The sequence below is a fragment of the Megalopta genalis genome, chromosome 6, assembly GCF_051020955.1.
Source record: "Megalopta genalis isolate 19385.01 chromosome 6, iyMegGena1_principal, whole genome shotgun sequence".
Taxonomy (NCBI): Eukaryota; Metazoa; Arthropoda; class Insecta; order Hymenoptera; family Halictidae; genus Megalopta; species Megalopta genalis.
In genome coordinates, this window is record NC_135018.1 from 4,641,504 (window position 1) to 4,665,173 (window position 23,670).

General features: G+C 43.1%; 1 protein-coding gene across 6 annotated transcripts in view; it reads right to left on the reverse strand.

Annotated features, from left to right (window-relative positions):
* Positions 1–23,670, reverse strand: part of sv (paired box protein shaven) — a 248,830-nt gene that overhangs the window by 50,657 nt on the left and 174,503 nt on the right. Inside the window, exon 1 of one of the 6 annotated variants that reach the window (XM_033476262.2) lies at positions 15,025–15,229. The exons of the other annotated variants lie outside the window; for them this stretch is intronic. Coding sequence (XP_033332153.1) covers positions 15,025–15,124 — 100 coding nt within the window. The 5' untranslated portion in view covers positions 15,125–15,229. Of the gene's footprint in view, positions 1–15,024; positions 15,230–23,670 lie in introns of those variants that run through there. 6 annotated transcript variants of the gene reach the window in all.

Consider the following 23,670-nt stretch of genomic DNA (forward strand, 5'->3'; position numbering starts at 1 on the left):
TATTGTATTTTTCTGTTGAACGAGCCTTACGAACGAGAACAATTTCAGTGTTTTCTTAAATGAGATAGTAACTGTTTATATCTGTGGTTCACAGAAGACTGAGAATGAAGCAGAAGCTCTTTTTAATTCATTCTCGCATTTGTCTGTTTACAAGTACTTCAATTAAGACTTCTCGCGAACTGAAGTATAACTATTAAATCTCACAAACTTTACACGACATAGAAATTCACTTTACGATAACAGGATTCTTTCCTAAATTGTAATGTATATTTTTAGTTATTTTATATAGTGTTTTAATATGAAATCCATAAGTTCAGCTGTTTTACAAATTCTTTTTACAAATTTACAAATTCATCTAAGAACTGAATATTCTTTGAGAAGTCAGACATCAAAAATTGAAAACAGGTACTGCAACAGCGTATACAAGTAGAGAATAATGTTTACACTTACAATACTCTTTGACTGCCGCCGGCCGCGTACCCATATATGGGTGATGGAATTATTTGCTCAGATTTGAAAATTAATTTTCACGTTAATCCATTATATTTTCCTAATTTTATTAGGATCCAGGAGGCAATTAACAGAGACAAAACATAAGACTATTGAAAAAGTAATCGATGTCATACAACTGAATTTTCCAATTTTAAAAAATTTTATTAAATAGAATACTTTAATTTTATGAAATTTTTAAGCTTGTTGGTGAGGCAGTCAATATATTAAAAAGATTATCTGCCTTTTAAGCGATGGAAAATCAAGAATGTTTTTAACGCAAATGTGAGATTTCTAAATTGTCACTTTCTAACAGGAAAACTGATAGATTTCTGCATTTTTCTGCATATTTTCTGCACAACAAGCGCCTCGTCAGAAGGCGCACTCCTTCCCACTCCTTCCCACGACGAATGCGTTCGCGATCTTCCACTGATTAGATCCGTAGTATCGATCTCGTCACTCCTGTTCCCGGATCGAACTCTTTATCGACGGTTCGGCACGGCTTCACGGCAGAGAAAGCCTTACGACACTTTCCTAATTCGTCGCGATTTCAGCCCCGACAAGAACAACGATGTTAAAATAAGGTGACCTGGCTGGCCGGCGGTCTGGCGCGAACTCACTTCCGGGATGCCACGGTTTTCATCGACGTTCGCTGTCGAACCAATATACATAAAAACCCCACGGAATCGAAGCAGCTCGTTCATCGAAACAAAAATTCGATGCGCTGCTTATTAGACTACGTATTTTTACGCGAATTGCTTTCCAAGATAGTTTTATAAAAACCTGAACTTTTTTTTGTTTGTCAGAAGACACTTTGCGACAAAAATAAAATGAAAGTACAGTAAACTCCTATGTAACGCGACAATCCGTTGTGCGTTGTACGAATCCGAAAATGGTGGCCGCAATACCTTTGTAGAAACACGTGTTCTACCTTGCTATTAATTTTTTATTAACTACAGGGTTGCCTATATTTTCCTAATTTATCTACGTGATTCATACGACGATGAACGGTGTAAGAATATACGTCGAAGTTCAACTGATTTCAACTTCATGGAGACGTGTGATAGCAAGAAGTTATTAGATGAAGAAATGAGTTCTTTCTTAACTACATTGTCTGGTATTGGAATCCCTAACACCACTTCATGAATAGATCACAGTATTTATGTATTTGTAAAAAGATACGCAGGTGTGTGGAATCTAAAAATGTCGGCACGTGAATTTATTGAAATTATTGAAGCAAGAAAACTTATGTCTACCTCATGTTTCTTGCAATGCGTGCGAAAACATTTGATCATGCACGAGACATTTTATCAGAGCTTCTTCAATTTCTTTGAGTCACAACAACATCATTTAACAGACATAAGCTTGAATCAGTCGATGATGTCCGAAAGCCATAGGTTAATCGCAACCTGTCACAAAGTTGACACGAAGCCGTAAATACATCTAAAACAACATCTAATAATAACCATTATGATGATCAATTTCTCGTAATTATTTTTCAATAAAATTTTGGTTGTGCATTCGAATCGGAAAGACTATTCATATACTTACTGCATTAGGTCGGAGCGCGAAATGACGTGGAGAATTTATGGTTGAAGACAGCGGCGATTCGCGGCAATTAGAAATCGTCGATTTGTTAATCGCGAGTCATTCAAGCGAAACGCCATAGCGAATGAATTCGACGACGTTCCAGTTTCCGCCGGAAGGGAACCTGCCTCCAGCAATCCCCACCCTCCATAAGAGACTCGCACGGTGTTCCTGATACGAAAAGGAAGGTTCACATACGACTATCAGTGTACGAGCGAACATCACCAGCCAAGAAGTTTGATATAGATTCCCCGAGCAGTCACTCGATATTTCTCCTGCAGCTTTGTTTCTGTATTACATTACGATCTGGCGTTACGTATTGCCGGCATGCCAGGCTTTATTACTTCGCTGGCTTGAAAAATGGAGGAAAAATGCGACTCTGTCCCGCTTGTTTCCACGTATTTGTTGCTACCGACTGTCGTCCGTTGCTAGACCGAGCGGCAGTTACGCTTTACCGGTGGGATTTTCGGGAATTTGAGAAAATTTAAGAGGATCGGTGTTGTTTGATTTCGTTGTTGGAATTTGTCCCAAGAATGGTAATTTTACAGTATACTGACGAATTTGCAACACCGACGGATTTACATCTTGATAGTGTTGCAAGGATTGGTGCAATCAGAAATGTTTCGAAGAATGAATCGGTTATATTTATGTAGTCTAGTTGACTTGTACGTTATATAGATGGTACAGATCTTGGATGGTTAGAGAACAGAAGACTCAATGAATCACTGTTCAGACGATAAATGAGCAGAAGCTTTTTTCTCATGTAGGTCACAGGTTCAATCGAGCGTTTGCACAGTTATCGAAGCGGTGATTCGTTCCATCTTCAAATTGATCAATACCTTTGTTCGTATAACATCTACACTAACCTCCTTGCTAAATTAGAAGACATTTTATTTGATATTGCGGAATGGAGAAAATATCTCCATGAAGCATATTTGAAGTGCGTAACGATGAAGGATTGGTTGGTTTTCGATTCAAGATATTTGTGGCAGAATCATGCAACTTAAGGTAGCGTTAACGTTTCATAGTACAATCAAGTTATAAGAAGATTGTTTCCAATTTAACTCACAAATTTAAATGTACCTAACTGTTTAGGTACATTTAAATTTTAAAACTGTACACCAGTTTGAACACTGTTCTGCAGACTCATACAATAATCAATGTTGTACAGAAAATAAGCGAAATAACGTCAATTATTCTGCTTCGTATTCTCCATTTCAATCAGCCAAAAGAATATAAAAATTCCTCCTATCGTTTTCAGCAATCAAATAACGAGAAAATCAGAGTAATATTGGAAACACAGACCCTCGGTCATAAATCGCGAATATATCCATTGAAAATGTTCGAGCGAGTCTGTACGCGTTCAATTGCGCCAATTTCGCTGGTAATTTCGAGCATTCTGGGAAAGGGATTGACGTACCGGTTGCAAAACGATTCAACTACGTTGCACCCGGTGACCGCGCCATTCTTGTTAATGTATCATAATTATTATCGTCCCATTAGTCCGAGCGGGACCGCGTCGGTGGCCGTAAACGAGCGTGTTGGACGCGTGGCGGTTTCGATCGTAGCTACTTTAAAACGTCAGATCCGCCTAATTAATACAGTCGGATTGCTAATTAGATGGAAAGCCCGTGTATCCAGGAAGCACGAGTTTTTGCCGCGAAATCGTTACCCCGTTACGAACGTTCAGTTTTAACTTTTCTGCATCCGAACTGAACGATCAGCAGTTACGCGCGCATAATCGGATTAGGCTTACGCGCGCAACTTTTACATCCGATCCGCACATTTACTTGAACATTTGCTTACATTTTTCCTCCCGCAGGATTTTAATCTGATTCGCAACTGCAGGAAATTTCACCGCGACAGGAAACTGATCGACGCTTTTTATTCGTCTCGGGGAAAAAAGAAAGTGGAAGAAACCGAAAGTGCGGAGGATACTGCGGCCGTTTTTTCACGGCATCGCGTGGAAAATTTTCGCTACGAGTTTCACTGTGAATTTAGGGGAAAAAGTAGGAGAAAGAGAGTGAGAGAGAGAGAGAGAGAGAGAAAGAGAGAGCTAATCTGTGAACGGTTCCTACGCGATCGAGGTCTGCGACCGTTGCGGTTTCAGTTTTTCCTCGCGTCACGGTACCGCTACCGGATCGAACTGCGAATGAAGGTCGTTGCGTTTCTTGTCGGCGCGGGCTAGTTTGTCGGACAATGCAGATTTGTCTCCGGACGATCAACTTTCCTATCTATTCAACGCTCCGGTTGATTGGCAGAAAAGTGTGAGAGAAATCGATCTTCACGGAGCCCGCTCTCACGATCGGGGAGAAATGAGGGAATTGTTTCGCTTCTCGTTCTTCATCAATGTCCAGTCTCCACTTTAAACCCCATTATCCGACTGTTCGATATCCCCTTTGTAAAAACAATTCTTACAATCGAAAAACTTCCGCGGATTGCCCGTCGGCGGTGAACGCCTCGAATCAACCCTTTCGCCGCGGTACAACCAATCTGAAATGTACGACATTGCTCGTTGTTAATTACGCCTTTTTAGGAAACAAATGTATCCTCGCCGCGGAAATTCAGAACGACAGCCGCGGAAAACCAGTTTCTTTCGGTATTAAGTCGCTAGCGACATTGTTCAACCCTCGCATTGTGTTCGCTTGAAGTAACATCCGAGAGATGAAGGAAAAAAATGACTTTAGAACGAACACAGTGCGAGGGTCAAACAGCGAAGAGATTAAACACGGAGAGATAAGAATATGAGACAACTATGGAAGGGACAAAATACAAAGCATGAAATAGTATGGAAAGAAGGGTTGATCGGCTTACAGGTGTAATATTCCATCATATTCTGATTGTATCTGTAGGCAGTGCTGAGGTCCATCGCGACAACTCCGTAGCCGACGGCCGTCGGCTGTGGGAATCCAGGTGGTTCCTCTCGCCGCGCAGATTGATATATAATATTTGTGATACACGGGAGAGACGGCCGGTCCTATTGACCACCGATAAAGTTCGTTTACACGCTTCCAGAAGTGGCCTAGGTCTCTTTTTAACGAGAGCGTGAAGGGCCAGTCTATGGCGAGGCGGCACAATGCCTGTCATCAGGAGCGTCTTTGTGCCGGACGACGGGTGGCTTCGGCGAGCACCCGGTCGACCGTCTCTTCATCTTCGTGAATCGGGATCTGGATCCGGAGGACTTTATCTATGGGACACCTAGAACCGTCGTCGTCGTCGTCGTCGTCGTCGTCGTCGTCGTCGTCCCTCTCTTTCTCTCTCTCTCTCACAGCACACGCGCCATCACTCGAGTACACATTCGCACGTTGTCCACAATAACCGAGCCGAGGCATCAAAAAGATTTCCAGGATTCTTCATGCTTCCTTTGGCTCCTCGAGTTCGACGATTCTCCACGGTAAAGAAGAAGACAACAAGGCCGCTAGAGTCTCGGATCCGGTGCGACCGAACGTCAGTTCCGAGGTACAGAAAGGATCATGACAACGATTTAATAGTCACTGTTCACTGTTATCACTTCACCGTATCCAAGAGGCAGTCGTGTCGTGTCACTGAACCACGAGAACTACGTTTAAATCCACAACGGGAACACTGTTCAGAATCGGTGCGCCGTTTCGACCGTTCGTATTTCACGTGAAAAAAGGTCCGAAGACGATTCGATACAGTTCACAGATGGAGGTAGGAAGGAACAATCGGTGGATCGTTACGGTGTGTTCGCCAGCGGACGGATACCGAACAGGGCAAAAAGGTAGCAGTCGGTCACGTCCAACTCTCGTTATCGTTATCAGCCGCGGTGACACGGTGGCTGGACCCCAAAAAGCGGCACGGCCGTGCGGGTAACAACGACGTGAAAGCACGAACGAGGCTTCTGACGACGGGCACACGTGACTTCGCGAAGCTTTTCGACCCCCGCCTCGTTCGCCGAGCTTTCATCCCCACGCGGTCCCGCAACCCCGCCTTTTGCATCCCTCGGTCAGCATCTAGCTGGCTGGATCCGCGCCCCCATTGGCCGGGTGCGGATCACGTGGAGCCGAGGTGGGGCGCTCTGCGACGTGGGGTTTCTACGGAAACGGCGGCAGCGTCGCGCGGGATAACGTCGTTATTGGCATCGGGTTTTGGAGGGACCGAGACCGGGACAGGGGAGAGAAAGAGGCGAAATCGGGATGGAAGAGGCAAAGGTTGCGAAATAAACGTTCGCCGGCTGGTCTACCGCCAACAGTCCCACGCGAAATCACGCGGCGCACACCCCCGTGAGCACTGCTTATTCATGAGCCTGTCCCTATCCGGGAGGTTCTACCTTGCTCCTTGGATACGATGTCTCGCCTTATCGATTTTATTTATTTAAGAGTTTCCCTTTGTCGCTCCACTTCGCCCGCTAGCTACTTCTTTTCCCATCGCCCGCTCGGCCACTTTGCCTGCCCCGGTTTTTTTATGCTCGATCCCGCGGTTATCCTCGATCGCTGACCGGGACCTCGGTCTGGATTAGGTGCTTGCTCTGTCCGAACAACCCTCCGAATTGTCTTCAGACCGGGTGCTATCACTCTGTAACCCGCGGCACTTGTTTCCACGAAAATTCGGACGATGATAGTGGAAAGTTGTAATGCCAAGTCGGTGGTAATATCGTCGCCGATGATAGTCGACAGATCCTACGAGTCTTCCAGCACGCAGAAACAGGTGGCCTATCAGGCTGAGACGCGACTAATTACGAGAATGATTACATCGGTGCGAACATCGTGGACACTGCCCACGGTGGAGGGACGGACAAGGTGGACGAGGAAGGAAAGGGCTAGTAATCCGCAAGTTATGCGTGTCACCTGGTGGGGAGGTCAGGAATGGTGGGGACGATATACTGGTTACAAACTGCGGCGCGGTCGGGGCGCTGGATACTTTTCCTTGGGAAACTTATCCCGGGGCATAACATTTACGGGTAATCCATGGATGCTCATTCGCCGGAAGAAACTTATCACTTTTATGCAGGCCACGACTCGAAAGTTAGGCAATGCGCGATGCATTCTAATTGCCCTTCAACGAGCCGGAATTACTCATCTCTACAGCTTTTCCAATTTCTGCGGTATATTCGTCCGGATTATGGCGATGCCGGGCCGGCAATAAAGTTTCGGAAGCTCGTACGACGATTTATGGAAAAGTTTCGCCGCGAACCGCGAGTCGCCGCTCAAAAAATCCCGCGTCGACAAGTTTCGCTCGTAAAACGGGTACTGTGTCAAAAAGATCGCTACTCGATTGCGACGCGTGTATCCTCCGCGTCGCGTGATATGTTGTGGAACTACCGATGCAGTCGGTTTTCCACGAGGAATCGAAGTCGATTTCAAAACGGCTATCGAAACAGAAGCTGCTGTACCGTGATAACCCGTGGCAGTTCCATGACCTGTCGGAGATTCAACAGCATCTCGTTTCAGTTAAATTAATATCAAAACAAGTGTAAAAGTGTTCGCTTATTTTCAAACGAATGAATGATTTCAAGGAAAGTTTCCATATTATTACGACTGGATACATTTGATTCAGGTTCCTTTTCATTCTTTCAAAAGGAGAGGTATGTAAATAAGATAAACTTTGTGAGAGGTATACAAGTAAGATAAACACCACGCGAATAACAATTTCTCTGTTTTAGTACACAGTGGTCTTAAAACTATCGATGCTTAACACGTAAGTAGACAGCGCGTCTTCATGTGCAAACCTCACATTTCTCGAATGAATTATAAGTAGCTAAAATTAGAACTAGCTAAAAGCAGACGACAAAACTTGCTCGTACCGTAAAGGGTTAACCAATTGTACTCGACCGGCAACACCGAGGTGCTAACAATAATTTTGACGGTATTCACAATCTGCTTATGTTTAAAAAATCGTATAAAAGTTCAGAGACCATGTTTTAGATTTCGAGTTAACATCGAAGGTATCGAGCCGTATAGCTGACTAATGCGTGATGCTTTACCAGAACGACAAGACCGAGTTTATTCAGACTTTTCAACATCTTTATTTGATTGGAAGCTTGAACAAAGGAACCTATTCAATCGTTTCTTAAAAAACTTGTTTCACAGTTTCGGGGATAGAGGGTTAAAATTTAGCAAAAAAGTGACGCGCCTTGGCACAAGCAAATGGTGCATGAAATAGATACAATTTGGCGAGGAGTGCGTAAAAGAAGAAGGTGTATTGAGATCCGTGGAAAAAAACGATGCCCCCCTGTAGGTGCGAGAAGTGAGACCACAGTGGGGCCCCCACCTGTCTAAATGTTGCACTGGGAAGGTATGGCTGACACGGCGCGGCGTTCGGAGCTACTTGGATCAGCCGGATTGCCCGGAAGGTGCGGTCAGCCATCGGCGTCGGTGGGACCGTCGCGCGTCGGTGGGACCGTCGCCGGGCCGCGAATCTCACAAGGGTCCGGTTTACATTCGAGTGCGTTCTTTCATGACTCCTTTTTTCGTTTCGTCCCTCTCCTTTTCTTCCGACTGTCCATGCCGGCTCCGGGGACGCGTTCCTCCTCCGCGCTTCGTCCGCCCGTCGCATCCCCCTACACCCCGGACACCGGCTGACATTAGATACATGAGATCGGGAAACAACGACGCGCGTCTTGTCGTCAAACGTAGGGCAGTCGTTGCGCAACCAAGATATACCTGACACTCGCCACCCGTGAGTAGGGGTCCTCGCATAATTTCCTAGCCGGCCGATTCTGTGTTTTCAATTGACGAGAGATCGATTTCCAGCGGACACCGCATCCTGTTACACCGCGGCTGCATTTTAGCCTTCGCAGTCAAGACATTGTGTTGCGACCAACGACGACCATCCTTTTCGATAGTCCACTGCACCGCGTTCTCTGGGAAAGAATTCCCCGATTTCTCGTTCTAGTACGCCGACTGCCGCGTCGCTAGTATTTTAACTATTTCCATGCAAAATTAACCCCTTGTCGTACTTCGATGAGTCTGACTCGTGATGGAAATTTCTGGTAATAATTAGTCCAGCATGAGTGTTATTCCATATTTTCAAGTCAGAATAAAATTCTGCATTCTTTTCATCAACGTATAATCGTTCGAGTAAATGTAGGCACACAATGAATATTAATTTTCTCTTTCTTCTAAGAGATGAGTATAATCTGATTAATCTGATTAATGGAGAAGATAATCTGATTAATGATTAACGATTATAACACGTTAATTATTGTAAGTAATTTATAATAATTTGGCAAAAAGTAATCCAATTAATGACTAACCATTACAACTCTGCTGTGAAATAATAATATAATTTCTTTAACAAATTTATGTGTTCTTCTAGGGGCATCAACAAATTATTCTGGACATCAATTTATAGCGTCAAAATGAAAAACGTGGAGAATCTTGAATAGTAAAGCTTTAAATTTTCGGACTTCTTTGGTTGCCAATAAAGGAGTAATATACCAAACTTTCAAGCAGGAATTCGAAACAGTTATGTTAGACACAGTTCATGAAACCGTGGCGCACCGCGCAGACGATATATCTGCTGAAAATTTGAACCCTATGTCCAGCAATGTTTCAAGACTCGGAACGAAGAGGACTATGTATGTTTAAAATGAAATCTAATCGGCAACCGGAAAACAGATATTTTGACAATCGTTAGACAGAGTAACCGCAGATCAAATTCCATTGAATGGTAAGCTGAAATATGTATAACACAAAGCTGGCGACAAAAGAGACCGGAATAAGAAGCGAACGGAAACTAGTCAAACTAGCAGAAAACTAGCGAATAATTTATCAGCTCCACGTCCTTAAATTTCAGTCAATCGATCAATCTTCCATCGAGTTCCATTAAAGCATTGACATTCGTTTTTTCCTCCCTATTATCGAATCTATCTTAATCTTAACACACGCCACTGAATTTTCCCAGTTCTCCGACATTCGTAGCAGAAAGCCGATAAATATCGTATAAAATCTTCGTTACGTTCGAAGTTAGAATTCACATTTTGTCGAGAAGCTATTATTCAGGAAACGGAACGAGGGTCTTCGTCGAGGTGGATTATATCGATCGATGGATGATTCTTCGCTGCAACCGAGTCAGTCCCTCCCCTAGAAAAGAGTCTTGGTTCACCTGACGCGTGATCCTCGTGAACAAAGACCGGGGCGCCAGATCCATTCGTCATTATCGCGTCGGACGACCTAATCTCTGGAGGATCTCCCAAGATTACACTTTGGCATATCATTTGCCTGAACGAACGACCAGCTCTGCCCGCGTTGACGGGCAATATGTCCTCTACATGACTGCACCGGCGCTAGACGCGAGACACATTTGCAGCCGAATGGGGACGCACTCTCGGGTCGTGGACGCGGTGTCCCGTGGCTTCTACTGGATGGAGGGTCGTGTTCGTGCTCGTGATCGTGCTCATGCTCGTGCTCATGCTCGTGCTCATGCTTGCACTCATGCTTCAGCTCGCTTCAGGAGACGTCTCTGTAGTGGTGGCAGAATCGGCGGGGGCAAATGCAGATGAGCCCGCTTCTCCGGGTGCATCGATCATTGGGCTAATGCGGCTGCATCGTGCTCTTGGCTCCCTAATCAGTAGCCTAGACGACCTCCTATCCTTCCTAATCCGTGGGGCAACCACTGCATTAATCTCGTTTATCGTGGGGTTGCTCGAGGAGCACCGAGCTCAAGCACTCCATTTTCAGAGAATTTCAATCTTTGCTAGGCCGCGTGAATCAAAGGAGCATTAGATTGTTCCATATGAAGCGTCCGATTTTTAACGGCCACATTAAACAAACTTTGTATTTGTTTAAGCTTAAGTTTGTTATTCGAAGCAGGCATCATCGTAATCGATACAGTTCTTCGCAAACTTCATTTATAAGAATGTTATCTCCACTTTCAAGCTTCTTCCATCACCGATGAATGATGGAAGAAGTTATACGAAACAAAGGGTTTAGTTATTGCGATATTATGTTTATATTCTCATGCAGTCAAGAACAGTAGTTGAGATACAGTCTACTTATCAGTTCAATTAGATATATAATACACTTCAGTTGTAAGAGTGTTTCTTGATGAAAATACTTTATAACCCTTTAAAAAATCGGGCATATTGTTTAACAGTCGAATATTTATGATTCGCTCCAAGCTACCTATTCTGAGAAATATATTCAATTTCTATAAATATGTCGTTTTTTGTTCGATGTGAAACAGAGGAATGGATAATTTGTTACATTTGATTCGGTAACGTTTGATTATCATTAAACTGCGAATCTTGATTTGAAACAGAAATTGAATCATCATATTTAAAAGCATAAAATATACAGTTTGTAAATTCTGCATATTGCATATCATTTCCACAGTGTAAATCAGTAAATTCAGAATAAATACAACAGGAATATAATAATTACAAAAGGAATTGTGAAAATAACTAAAAGTATAGGGAAATTGATTCGGTTTTCATTCTTGCGTTTCTTGTCAGTAATTATTCGACTACAAGTAGGTACGAGTATGAAAATTTCTCAATTTCTTAGATATTACCTTATTTCATGACAAAATAATACGATATTTTCTAGTTAAATTACCTTAAAATGAATGACAATTTTTGCACTATGGTCTTATGTTCTTATCCAGTCAATATTAGTTAAATCTTACAATTCTTAACGCTGTTATTACGCATCATAAAATCAGAAAAACTTGAGTAATATACAGGATGTACGAACCGTGCAATTTCGATGAATGCACGAAATATAGAAGTGTGTTAAGGTTTTTATTATTTTGTCCAGCACTGCCCGAATACAATAAACTTTAGCGTGATTAAAACGCTTTCGAAAACAGTTCCGATAAAAAAAGAAGAACAAATGTGCGCACTTCGCTACGGAATACCGACCCAGAAAATCACGTGAAATATCATCGGCCGCAATCCGGTATACCAAAAGAGTATTAATTAGCAGTTTCGCAAACAGGGCGGCCCATTTTTCACGGTGGCAAGAATTATTTTTCTGTTTGCTCTCGCGCGGTCGGGGATAATGGGTCTCTGATGAAAATCTCGTTCGCGGCAAAACACTCGCGGCGAGGAAAAAAACTCCGGACGAATTTATCCCTCCGTTGGCTGCCCCTCTCTGCAAGCACTGGGAACGCTCGCAAAAACCGCGGGTTTCCACGAGTGCCTCGATGGAATTCGGGAACTATTCCGCAAAAGATTACCCTCTAACCGTATTACCGGGAAACGAGTGGTGGGAGGTGAAGGGGTAGGAGCGACGATAACTTACAGGATTTGATATAAATAGCACACTTACTTATGCGCCAATGTCGCACGGCACAAGTTAAAAATACGGAGGCCAAGGTGAAGGATGCTGGGACCAGCAAGAAGCAAAAGAGAAAGAGAGAGAAGTATAACAAGAAGGTAGGAAGGGGTGGAGAAAGAAGGAGACAGAGAGGAAGTGACTTTTTTGCGTAATGAAAGCAATCAATTCAAGTCCCCGTCTCTAGCGTCCTTTGGTAAGGGAGAATCGCGCTCCAAGTTGCTCCTCTCTCTCCCTCTCTCTCTCTCTCTCTCTCTCTCTCACTCTTTCTACCGTCTCCTCCTCTTACCTTGATCCGGCTAAGGGCGGAAAAAACCGGGGTAGGGGTAGTAACTCACTCTCGCCTCGCCGTACCACCCTCTTTCTCGCCACCCTAACAGTGGCCGGACCACTTTTGTAGTCATCATAAAATGCCCTGCTTTCAAGTTCCGACGATTGCTACTCTTTTTTTCTCTTCTTTCTCCGGCTCTCTCCTCTTTCTCTCATTCTCTCTCTTTCCCTCTTTCTCTGTTTCTCTCTTTCTTTCTTTCTCGGGACTCCCACTCTCTGACCTTCCGGTCACCCTCCCATTCGAGGGTAGTGCGGCGGTAGGAAATAACGAAGTGGTGAGTTCAGGAGGAGCTAAGGGTGGGATCCGGGGCGAGAGTCTGCCGAAGGAAGGCAGCGAGAGGTGGAGCAGGTTGATCCTGAGTATTTTCTGCAGGGGGTGCAAGTATCCGAGCGAAAGTCCGGGGACTGAGATAGGGACGGACCTCTTTAAAACAGCACTAAAGTATCGTTAATCTTGGGAGGAGAGGCTCTTACTTTCGCCGGGACAAACTAGTTAGACACATCCACTTGATACAAAAATAAATTGCGAGGCCGCGTGATACATCTCGCCTCCCAGCGAGATGAGCACCCGCTGCCTCTTCGGCTGCCTTCCATTATCGAATGATCATCTGCCTCTGGGAAATACTCTATCGAGAAGTCTTGCAAACTTTCTTATCTTGAGACTTGTGTTATCTTGAGGCTTTTTTATAACATCATAAAAAATTTAATTTTTTTTATCTCGATTGCAACAAATACGTTCGAAATGGAAGTTTAGCTTTGTTGAAGTAGTATTTTGAAGTTGTTCTAATGCTTTGGCTATTTTGTGTTTCACCCACTTACGTTCGACACAAGTGCATAAAAGCAGCAGTTATTAACCATCATTCGATGGATATTGTATTGTTTCTGCGATTAGTTTGTTTCATATTTGTTTCTTTTCAACGAAACGAGCACATTTCGAACATTCCTAGATGTCGTATTGCTTTTAAAGTTTCTTCAAGTTTGAGCAGCTTTTGGTAAACATGAAACTAAAAATATATTAGGTAACTGACCTAGTGAGAATTGTTCAGAATGTCTCAAATTTTCATTTTGTATGAAGTCTTCTATGATAATATTTCAAGTCTCGAAACATGTAGAATTTTCGTTAAAACAAAATTCCGTGACCACATGCCGAAAAGTACATTTGAGATATGTATATGTATGTATGTTCGACAATATGGAACATATAATAGTTTATTCGTTAACAGAAAATAATATAATGACAGATATGCATTCATTTTTATTTCCCTAAGATGACAAATAAAGAGGCTCGTCTTTCTCCATTTTTGTAGTTAATTTGATGATTTAACCCTTAAATGCATGATTTTTTGTTTTCAATTTCTACTTATCAAACTTCATTTAAAAAATGAGTGTGTATTAAGGGAAAAAAGCGAAGAAAAAAATTATATCTTTAGGAAAATAGTTTTTTATTACAAAATTATCGTATATAGCCAATCGGCTACAAAACAAAATATTCTTCTGTATGTTGCCAAATGGCAACACGGTGCATTTAAGGGTTAAACAAGACGTCGCACTTTTCTATAAACTTGGGCACTACATAACCTGCCAACGCGTGCTAAACACGAACTTAAAGTACTTGAACTAAAACACCGTGTTCATCTGCACGATATTTGAGTACGTTTCCACGACGACTAGTGCACGAAGAGCTACGAACGTAGGCCAATTATCATTCCAATTACACAGCAACTTTATACTGCAGGAAATCGTAGCTTGAAAATGTCCCGTAAGACTCGGCTCTCTCTAACGTATCAGGTATATACGAGCAAGGAAATCGAATTGAACCAGCTTGCGGTACGAGTTCTCCTCGCCGGGAAAACGCGCCATATATCTGGCAAATGTTACAAGAGTGGGATCTCTTGATGATAGACGAAGTCGCGGGGAGCCCGCGGGAAATGTTAAATGTCAAGCGCACAGCCCTCCTCGATCCCCAAGAGAGCTAAAGGCCATGCCATCGTAATATGATTACGCTCTGTCCGTCATCCCCTTGTTTAGACGCGATTATTGTGCGTGCACGCTACAATTCGTCGACGAATTTACGAGATGGTAAACAGTTTGGTTTACCTCCCGTTCCATCAGCCACGCAGCTTAACGAGGATCGCCGGGCTCCGGGCTTAATTAAATCGAATGATCCGTCCGGCGATCGCGGTTTAATTAACCCGCGAAAATGTGGGAATCATCGATATCGTCGATATGATCGATATGATCGATATGATCGGGACACGTTTCAACATTCAGAAATTACAGGATAATAATGGCGGATTACACGTTCTGATAGCTTCGATGGGTTTCCATTAATTTCACTAAAGATTATTTAATTCAGAAATTAAAAAAAGGATGGACTTACTGTAAAATATCTGCGACGAGTCAATGCCCCGTGGCCTGCTTCCGCAATTCGAATAATAGTCATTACTCCACACGTCAATTACGTCCACAATCACAGACATGTCGTTACACGTTCAATAGTTCTTCACTATTATGAAATAAAACAATATTCGACCGTGTCGCCGTTCGACGGGACACGAAAAGCGTTCTTCGACGACCGATCTTCACGGCTGGCAAATGTCGATTGATCGTCCGCTGTTCTCAACGGTGATCACTATTCAATCCTTAATCAATGGATCTTGGCCTCAATGGTATTTACTATTTACGTTTTGCGTCTTTCGAGCGACCGGAATCGAACGCTGGCGTGAATTATATTATTCGCATTGAGTTTGAATCATTGATGAGAACCACTGGAAATGTCAAGGATGCTTCCGTGATTGTAGAAAACTTTTGTTTTACTATTATTTGTTTATTTATTAATTGTATCCGCCAGGGAAAAATATTGGACATCTGAATGGACACTGGAATTGGACACTGAATGAATATCTGAAATCGGTAAAACGAATCACATGAGTACTACGATTCAGAAATGTCGGTCCAAACTTTGCTTACTGTTCCAAATAGTAAATGAGAAATTGCGAATGTTCGTATAAAATACAAATTTGTTGCATTAATTGCAAGAAAAGGAAGTTACACTTCATTTCTTCTCTTGATAATTTAGTTATTCCAGAATAATATGAACATATCCTCACATTTTTCCGATGCTTTTACTGTTTTGTATTTCGTCTACTCATTATTGTCACAAATATCTGAAATTTGCTGTCTAGTGGATTAATTGACTAGTGGAGTAAGTTTCTGTTCGTACATTTGTGAAGAAATATGGAAGGTAACCTCATCGAATAAAATTTCTTTTTACAACAAAGTGAAACACTACGTACACAATTAAATGCAGTGGATGTTAACAGCTGTCACATCATATTAGTAAATGATTTCAACTTTATGATGAACGATTTTATTGTTACAGCATCTCATTCGAAGTTCCAACATGCATATTTTCTGTTTCGCCGAATATTCTAATGTTTGGCCGATATTTTCCGGGAAAGTTCGGGGTTTCCTGGAATTTCCATGAGCGGCGGATATTCCGGAGATCCGTTGTATTAAGCATGAATAGCGTCAGGATAATGGCTGGAAGAAGGGTTATGCCACATACGAAACGAGGGGGATCCACTCGAGTGGTTTGTCGTTTGTGGTGGGTGGAAAGCGCATGAAGTTCACCCTAAGTACAGAGGCACGTGGAGGTTGACTGGACAGATAGAGAGAAACAGAGATCGAGAGATAGAGATAGATAGATAGATAGAGAGAGAGAGAGAGAGAGAGAGAGAGAGAGAGAGAGAGAGAGAGAGGGCACGTGCTGTCGCGTGTCAGCGAGCCCTTGTGATCTATGTGCCGTCACTGTACCACCTCCATACGCACATATATATGCATGGAAATTATTGCTACATCGGCCAAATATATCCCTTCTAATGTACCATCGCGATATTCCAGTTTGGTATGAGGGCCGTCGTTTCGATTTGCCAAAACATTTTAAAAGCTATCGACCGCGGGTTCCCCTAATGGCGAGTCATTCAGCTTCAATACAATTTTGACATGTTATGCATCACTGCACGAGATTGTTTATTCTTTCTCTCTTCTACATTTTTTTCCTAAATTGCACACGATGGTAAGAAATTAACATGAACTAAATAAAAAAAAATATAAACATAAATTCGCACTCAGATTGCGCACTTGGGAGGAGGAGATTATTAATAGGGCAGTAATTTAAATCTTTAGCCAAGTATCCGAATGATATTCCCGTAAATCTCTACGTTTAAAAAATCGTAGCTGGACTGTGTGAGAGTTCTTTTAATTTGTTTTCGAATTAGTCAGCAAAATTGTAAATGTTTAAAAACTGTCGCGGTCTTACAATAGGAAACGTCGATTATTAATTTAGATAGTTGAGTACTGAATGTTCAAAGTCTACTAAATAGCAAAAAATATTAGAAGCATGATGAAGAAGCAAAACTGTGCAGTATCAGGAGACACACCACTATTACTCAATTTACAGTTCGATAAATATTAATTTCATGATAAATACAGCAGTCCCCAAACTGTTCGGTCTTTAAAATTACTATCGAATAGATGGAACTATCACCCAATAGGGGTTAATTATATTTGGGATATGACCGTCGTAAGATTGATATGCAAATTTGAGCAGGGGGATACAACGCAGATTATCTCTGGTAAGAAGACGCGAAGTGGATCTCTTTCGGCATCCAAAGGTGGTGATGCGGCGGTGAATAAGGGTGGGTGGTGTGCCTCAAGGGGGTTTAACCCGGGGGTTGGTGCATATTTCACGGTTGGTGGTCCCATCTCGCGGAGACAATCTGAACCAGCGCGGATACATCATCGCGTGACGCCACGTAATAACCTCCTAGACCACAGCGAGCGCCTTTCAAAACCCTCTTATTTATTCATCTCACCTCGTCCTTGCTCCTCCCTTTCCTTTCTCTATCCTTCCCGCTCGCTCCTTCATCCCCTACAGAAAATCTCGACGTTGCTTCCGTCTTTACGGGATTCAAAAAATTTCGAAAGCACGATGGAAGAGGTGATTAATAACTGAAGCCGCGGGGATATTGCTGAAGATGCAACATTTCTGTATCTCGCAGAGATTAAAAGTCTTTCTTCCAGCTGCACAATCTCGTGAAAGTTACAATCTTTCTCGACTTATCTTTTCAGCGATACGATACGATGTGCTTTTATCGAAATAGCATTGTGGAAATTGGCTTTCATGATTCATTGATAATTTTAATTTCTCTGTCATTAATAAATTCCTCTGAACGCAGAGAATAGTCATATTTGTATTACAGTTCAATCGTTACTATTGTCACATGATTTTGTACGTATGTACTCATGAAATTATCCCAATGTTTTAGGGTCGACCCTTACACATTCTTAAAAAATAGTTGCATAAAAGCACTTTTACCTTTTGTATTGTCACATCTTAAAGAAATACGTCTCCCACCACGAACAAGAAACGGTATCCAGAAAGAGATGGTAGATGAATTTTCATTTCGGGGAACATATGGAGATGAACCGAAGTCAACTAATTTTCGCACTTCGCGTTGCGTAAAGCTGTCTATTTTTCTGCTTCACGAAAATCTTCAGTTCAGTGGTAAACAGATGCACCGGTGACTTGTCCGTTGGCACGAATAATTACCAGCAGACCACTCGGAGAAGAAAGCATCGATCAAGCGGATGCCACGGTCGCCGTTCAGGCATTCCTCGAATAGCGTCTAATCCATCAGTGAATCCTCGTATCGCTTACCGCGTCGTTTTTTCTCTCGTGTGACTTTACCACCTCGCTCTGCTCTCTCGCCAGATGTTGTAAGTGCGCCGATGAAGGATCTCGCAGCGAAAACGAACAGCAGAAGAAGGATGAACCTACTTTTCACCCTTACCGTGGCGCGCCACCCTTGCGACGCGATTCTCCGAAGTCGGGCACGAGTTTAGACTTCGCTTATGATTTCTGTGAAATTACTATATAAATACTGGTTACCTATAAATCCTTTTGTAAACATGCAACTAATCAGCTACAGAAACGCAAGATTTTGTAATCATTGAGAGTGTTATCGTTAACAAGCGAACTAAATATCAATGTTTTCTAGTTCTTCTAGTTCTAGAAGAACTTCCGATTAAAATATGCTACCGCAAATATGAAAATGACGAATGACATGTCAGTTACAGCTTCCATATTATCGCAATGCGTCAGTTTTTCTAATTTGTTAGACAGCAACTTACGACAAATTGTTCCAGTTAATTTCTTGAATGATTATTTCCTTAACGAACCATCATCTAAAGAGGACGATGATGATCATCAACTAACAATATAATTCTCAGAGTAACTAATTATTAGAGTGGGTGACCGTTTTGTGCAAAATAAAAATTGTCCTCATTAAATGCAAGATGCAGGAACTGCATAAACATTTATTTCCTTTCTTAATAATGATAATCAGTTGACATTAAATAATAATACTTTCAAATTGTTTAAATGTTTTCACTATTTTGCATTTGTTCTACACGTTTTTCTCATAAACGTGACCAGTCAGCAGTCCACTAATTATGTATTCCGGAATCCTTAGAATTTGTAGTAAGACAGCGACGATTAATCCGATGAGTTTATTAACGACGCCATTCTAAAGTTCATTGGTCTCCGGGGCAAATAATTATGCATTCGTTAGCAGCCGCAGCATTATATTCTGTAAAAGACTTTTATTGAAAATTGTCCAAGTTCTGCAATTGTCTTTTGAATAGTTCCGCCCATGTTACATGGTCATTGTAGCAGGTTGAAGACTCAAGATCGACAGCGAGGTCGCGCATGCCTAGCGAGAATTAATGGGATAGGATGGAAGGTATTTCTGTTGCGGAGAAATATCGTCAGGCCGGGCCGGGCCGGGTCGGGCTCGGCCGTGGCCGTTAAGATAATAATAATCTTACGAGTGCGAATCCTTCCGTACGAGACGGGAGACACGCGTACGGGCGGCGCGCACTCGTGTCGACACACGTACTTGACTCTTCTCGTGTAACGCGGTCGGCAGAAAGGCTATTTGTCGGATGACAAACGAGCGTCGGGCTACGTGGGTGGCTTCGCCAGTCGCGGGAAATGGTGAGCAGCGCTCCGTGTCGCCGCACGCGCTTTCGTGTCGTTCGGTTTTCAGAATCAAGTTCGGATGCGGGCTGAATTCGAACGCGCGGATCTGGGACCCGGGCGTGCTCGCGCGCGCTCGCCACCCCCGCAAAATCGAACGAATGTTCCGCTGGATTGGAGAGGATGCTCGGCCCCGTCGTGGATTTATTTCACAATGTATCCTCGCGCCGAGCTTCCATCCAGGGCTCGAGGACACGCTGGAGGAATTTGGAGAACGGTGATTTGTGTGGTCGTGCTTGATAGCAAACAAGACCATCGATTGCGGTTATGATGATCAGGGGACGGTAGTCGAGCTAGACTGTCGTGAAACGCACTGGCAAATGCAGTTGCAAGATAATTTGTGACTAGGCAGAAAAAGTAAATTTGATCTCGAATGAAAAGATGTTACAGATTGCATACGAGTGAAATCGACGGAATGTATGTTGGGTTTTATTTGCCAGTTTCTTTTTTCGAATTGGATTATGTGGTATATAAATGTATAGTCTGTCGGGATCTAATTTGGTACATTCGTTCGTGAAATTCTAATGGAGCGATTCTAAATGCGAGAATTGTTAAGAGTACAACCTTTGAATGTTGTGAATAGAATCCATGATTTATGCATTTTTATTCTACTAGAGATGTATTATAAAACAAGATAAAAAATGAACAATCTTATTTACAGTAGTTTATGATGAGTTGTATTTACATTACAGTATGGTACACAGAATTTTCCTAAGTTGGTTCATAAGAGCATACATTCCAAGAAATTCTACCAGATCAAAGTAATTCAATCAATGAAATTGGAAAGTTAAGAATCATAGTGATCGCTGCTTTAACACTTTCGTGCCTCAAATATCCTAATAAAATTCAATAGTAAATTTCCAAACCTGGTCGTGAAATGGTGTCACCTACGAACGTCCGGTGTAGCAATGTATGTGATGTGGGATATTGTTCCTAAAGGGTAAGAGGGCTGTATTTGATCGTGCGTTATTAATAACCCTAATCTATTCAGGAATGACGTCCTTAACTTACTAGCCTAGTTAGTAACCTAGTTAGTAAGTTGGTTGCAGATTCTTGAAATTATCTTAAGATTATCTGTCAGTCAAAAATCCTGATAATAGAACAGTTACTTATACATACAGAGTGTTAGTGCAAATCTTTCCTGATTTTTACGATAAACAGCATTCCATACAGATTAATCCATTTGCATTCGCAAGCGAAATAATCCGCGTTCGATGATTGTCAACTGTCACCAACTGCGGAATTGTTCGAATGATGTGCATTAGTTCACGGTATCGCGTGGTAATATAGACCGAGTAGTCTAGTATCTATGTGACGATAGTTAACTAGTCTAGTAATTAACCTCAGAAATAGTTAACTAATTGATGTTAGCTGACAATCATGAAGCGTGGATTATTCCGCTTGGGGATGCAAATGGGTTAATTCGAGTCGTTAGCTGTTCCATTAACGGGAGTAGCAAAACTAACGCGTAAAAAAAGGAACAGCTTCGAACAGCTCGAATATACGTTCGCAAAATTGATCAATAAATTCGTGTCTGTCCCGCAAGCATCGTAAACCGTACAGTCGTCAAAAGCTCCACCATTCGAGGGTTAACATTCGTTTGGCGGGGCCCGGAAACAGACTCCGAGTTTAAATATTGTTATCTGACTATCTAGTTTATATCAATTAATTTCAATTGTCACATGTTTCAATAAGCTCTATAGAAAAGCTTACGTGTCCAGAATGGGTACCTTAACACATTGCGGACGGCTCACGAGATATCTCGTTTTTAGCAAATTGAACGTTGCGGACGGGTCACGAGATATCTCGTTTTCATGTTTTTTTTATTTAATCGGCAACAAGCAACCAGCCGCAAATATTTCTGTTACGTAACCATGGTAACGAAGCCTCCCGCATTCCTAAGTAATTTTAGCGAAACAAATGAATCATTCCAAGCATGTAGAAATGATCAGTCATTATAGCCACTCTAAATCAATATTCAAATTTGTATAATAAATAATAGTTAAAATGTAAAAAATCTTATATAATAAACAGATATATAAACTATGTATATATAGTATTATTTAAGAATACTAAATGCAAATTAGAAATGTGCGTATCCGCTTCCTGTTACTTGCCAAGCATGTTTTTGGAGCGTTCGAAAATGTGCGGTCTTTGAGGGCGTGTTGAACGCGCAGAGCCCCGTCCGCAATGTGTTAAAAAGTATATTGAAAACAATCGATAACTAAAGATACAAGTGATCCCACAAGCATACGCGGTTATATTTTTGTCAAACAAGTACCGATGGTCGAGTGTCGTTAGTTACCAAACCCGGCGAGATAATCAGAAGAAGATAAAGTCAGCACAGATCGTAGAATCTAAAGTAACTGCCGCCCCATCTCCGTGGAGAGCTGGACGCGGATAGCCGGACGCGGATAGCTCTTTGCCGAGCAGCAGATCAAAGAATACCGGTGAAGCAGCCGATCCAGCCGCCGTCAAAGACGGTAGCCGGTGCGAATTCGAATTTGTTGCAGCGCCGCGCCATAGCGGTCAGTACCGTAGATCAGCACTAGTATCATAGCTCAGACCCGGCGTACAGAGTGGATGCATTTCGGTGGCCGGGCACGGTAACGCTTCACGCACGCACACGCGCAAGCACGCAGGCACAGAGGCGCGCACACACGCGTCCCGCGGGGTAGGCGAGCGCGGGCGTAAGTGCGTGTATGTGTGGCTGGGAGGCACATAATGTCTAATGGGGGTGATTGTGCTCGCGCTCCGTGACGGATCAATCTGCCACCCCCTTCAACCCCCTTCTCTGTTACGAAGAGAGAGACCAAGAGGGAGCGAAGGGGGAAGGAGGGGGACCGCGACGCAACGGAGAGAAACAGCGACGGAGCGAGAGGCCAACCCTTGGTCTCACCAAGCCGAAACCGAAGCACGGACTCGCGTGGATAACGCGCCTATTCGTCATACCTCCCGAAGGGCTGGAATTAGACGCTGGAAACATTATTAATCGATGAGCGTCCAGGACCCGCGTGCCTCTCGCCACCGACGGATTTGTTTCGCTAGGACGAGACTCCAACGACCGTAGAAATCTTTTCAGAGAATGATCCTGCGGTAATTAACCCGCGCGTTCGGAATCCCTCGATCCACGATAAGCCGCGAGCTAAACGATATCGTCGTCGCTCCGATTCCCGATGCCGTCTTTCACCGGTAATTCGCGAAACCCACTCCCGCGACCGGCTTTTTCTCGAGATTGACGCAAGCGGCTGCGGAATTGCCCGATATCGTGTTACCTGCGCAACGTTTCTACGCGAGTCTCCGTAGATTCTGCGCAATGCATACTCGGCTGTGTACTTACCGGTGGGACTATAAATAGCATCTCTCTCTCTCTCTCTCTCTCTCTCTCTTTCTCTCTTACTCTCCTTCTCGTTATCAGCGTTTGAAATACGCACCGCCCGCGGGAAAAGCCATTTTAATTACCGGGCCAGACGCGATGGCGATCCGCCGTCGACTTTCCGCGACCGCCGATATCTCGGACACCCAACTAGTTAACCAGGAAAAGCAATATCTCAGAACGTACGCAGAAACATTTATAAGCGTGTATCCGGCTAACCTGTTTCCCCTGGACGGTTTTCAGGCCCTGTTCTGGAAGCGGGTGTATGGTATAAGGTAACGAGGCGATCTCTCATATCGCGCCGCCCACGTGCAAACACGTTGACACAAACACGCCCGTGTCCCGATCGCGATCGCTCTGGAAACAGCGGCCGCGATCGAGAAATGCCGAGCAATCGGGAAGGCTGCTGGATCCTTCGTGTGCTGGTGCTCGTTGGTACCGCGCACCTTTTGCCGCTACTTCGCGAATTGTCTTGCATCATAGCTACGATAAAATAATAATTACGCCAATGCTGCCATTCACGCCCAACGTGTAATCATGGAAGAGTT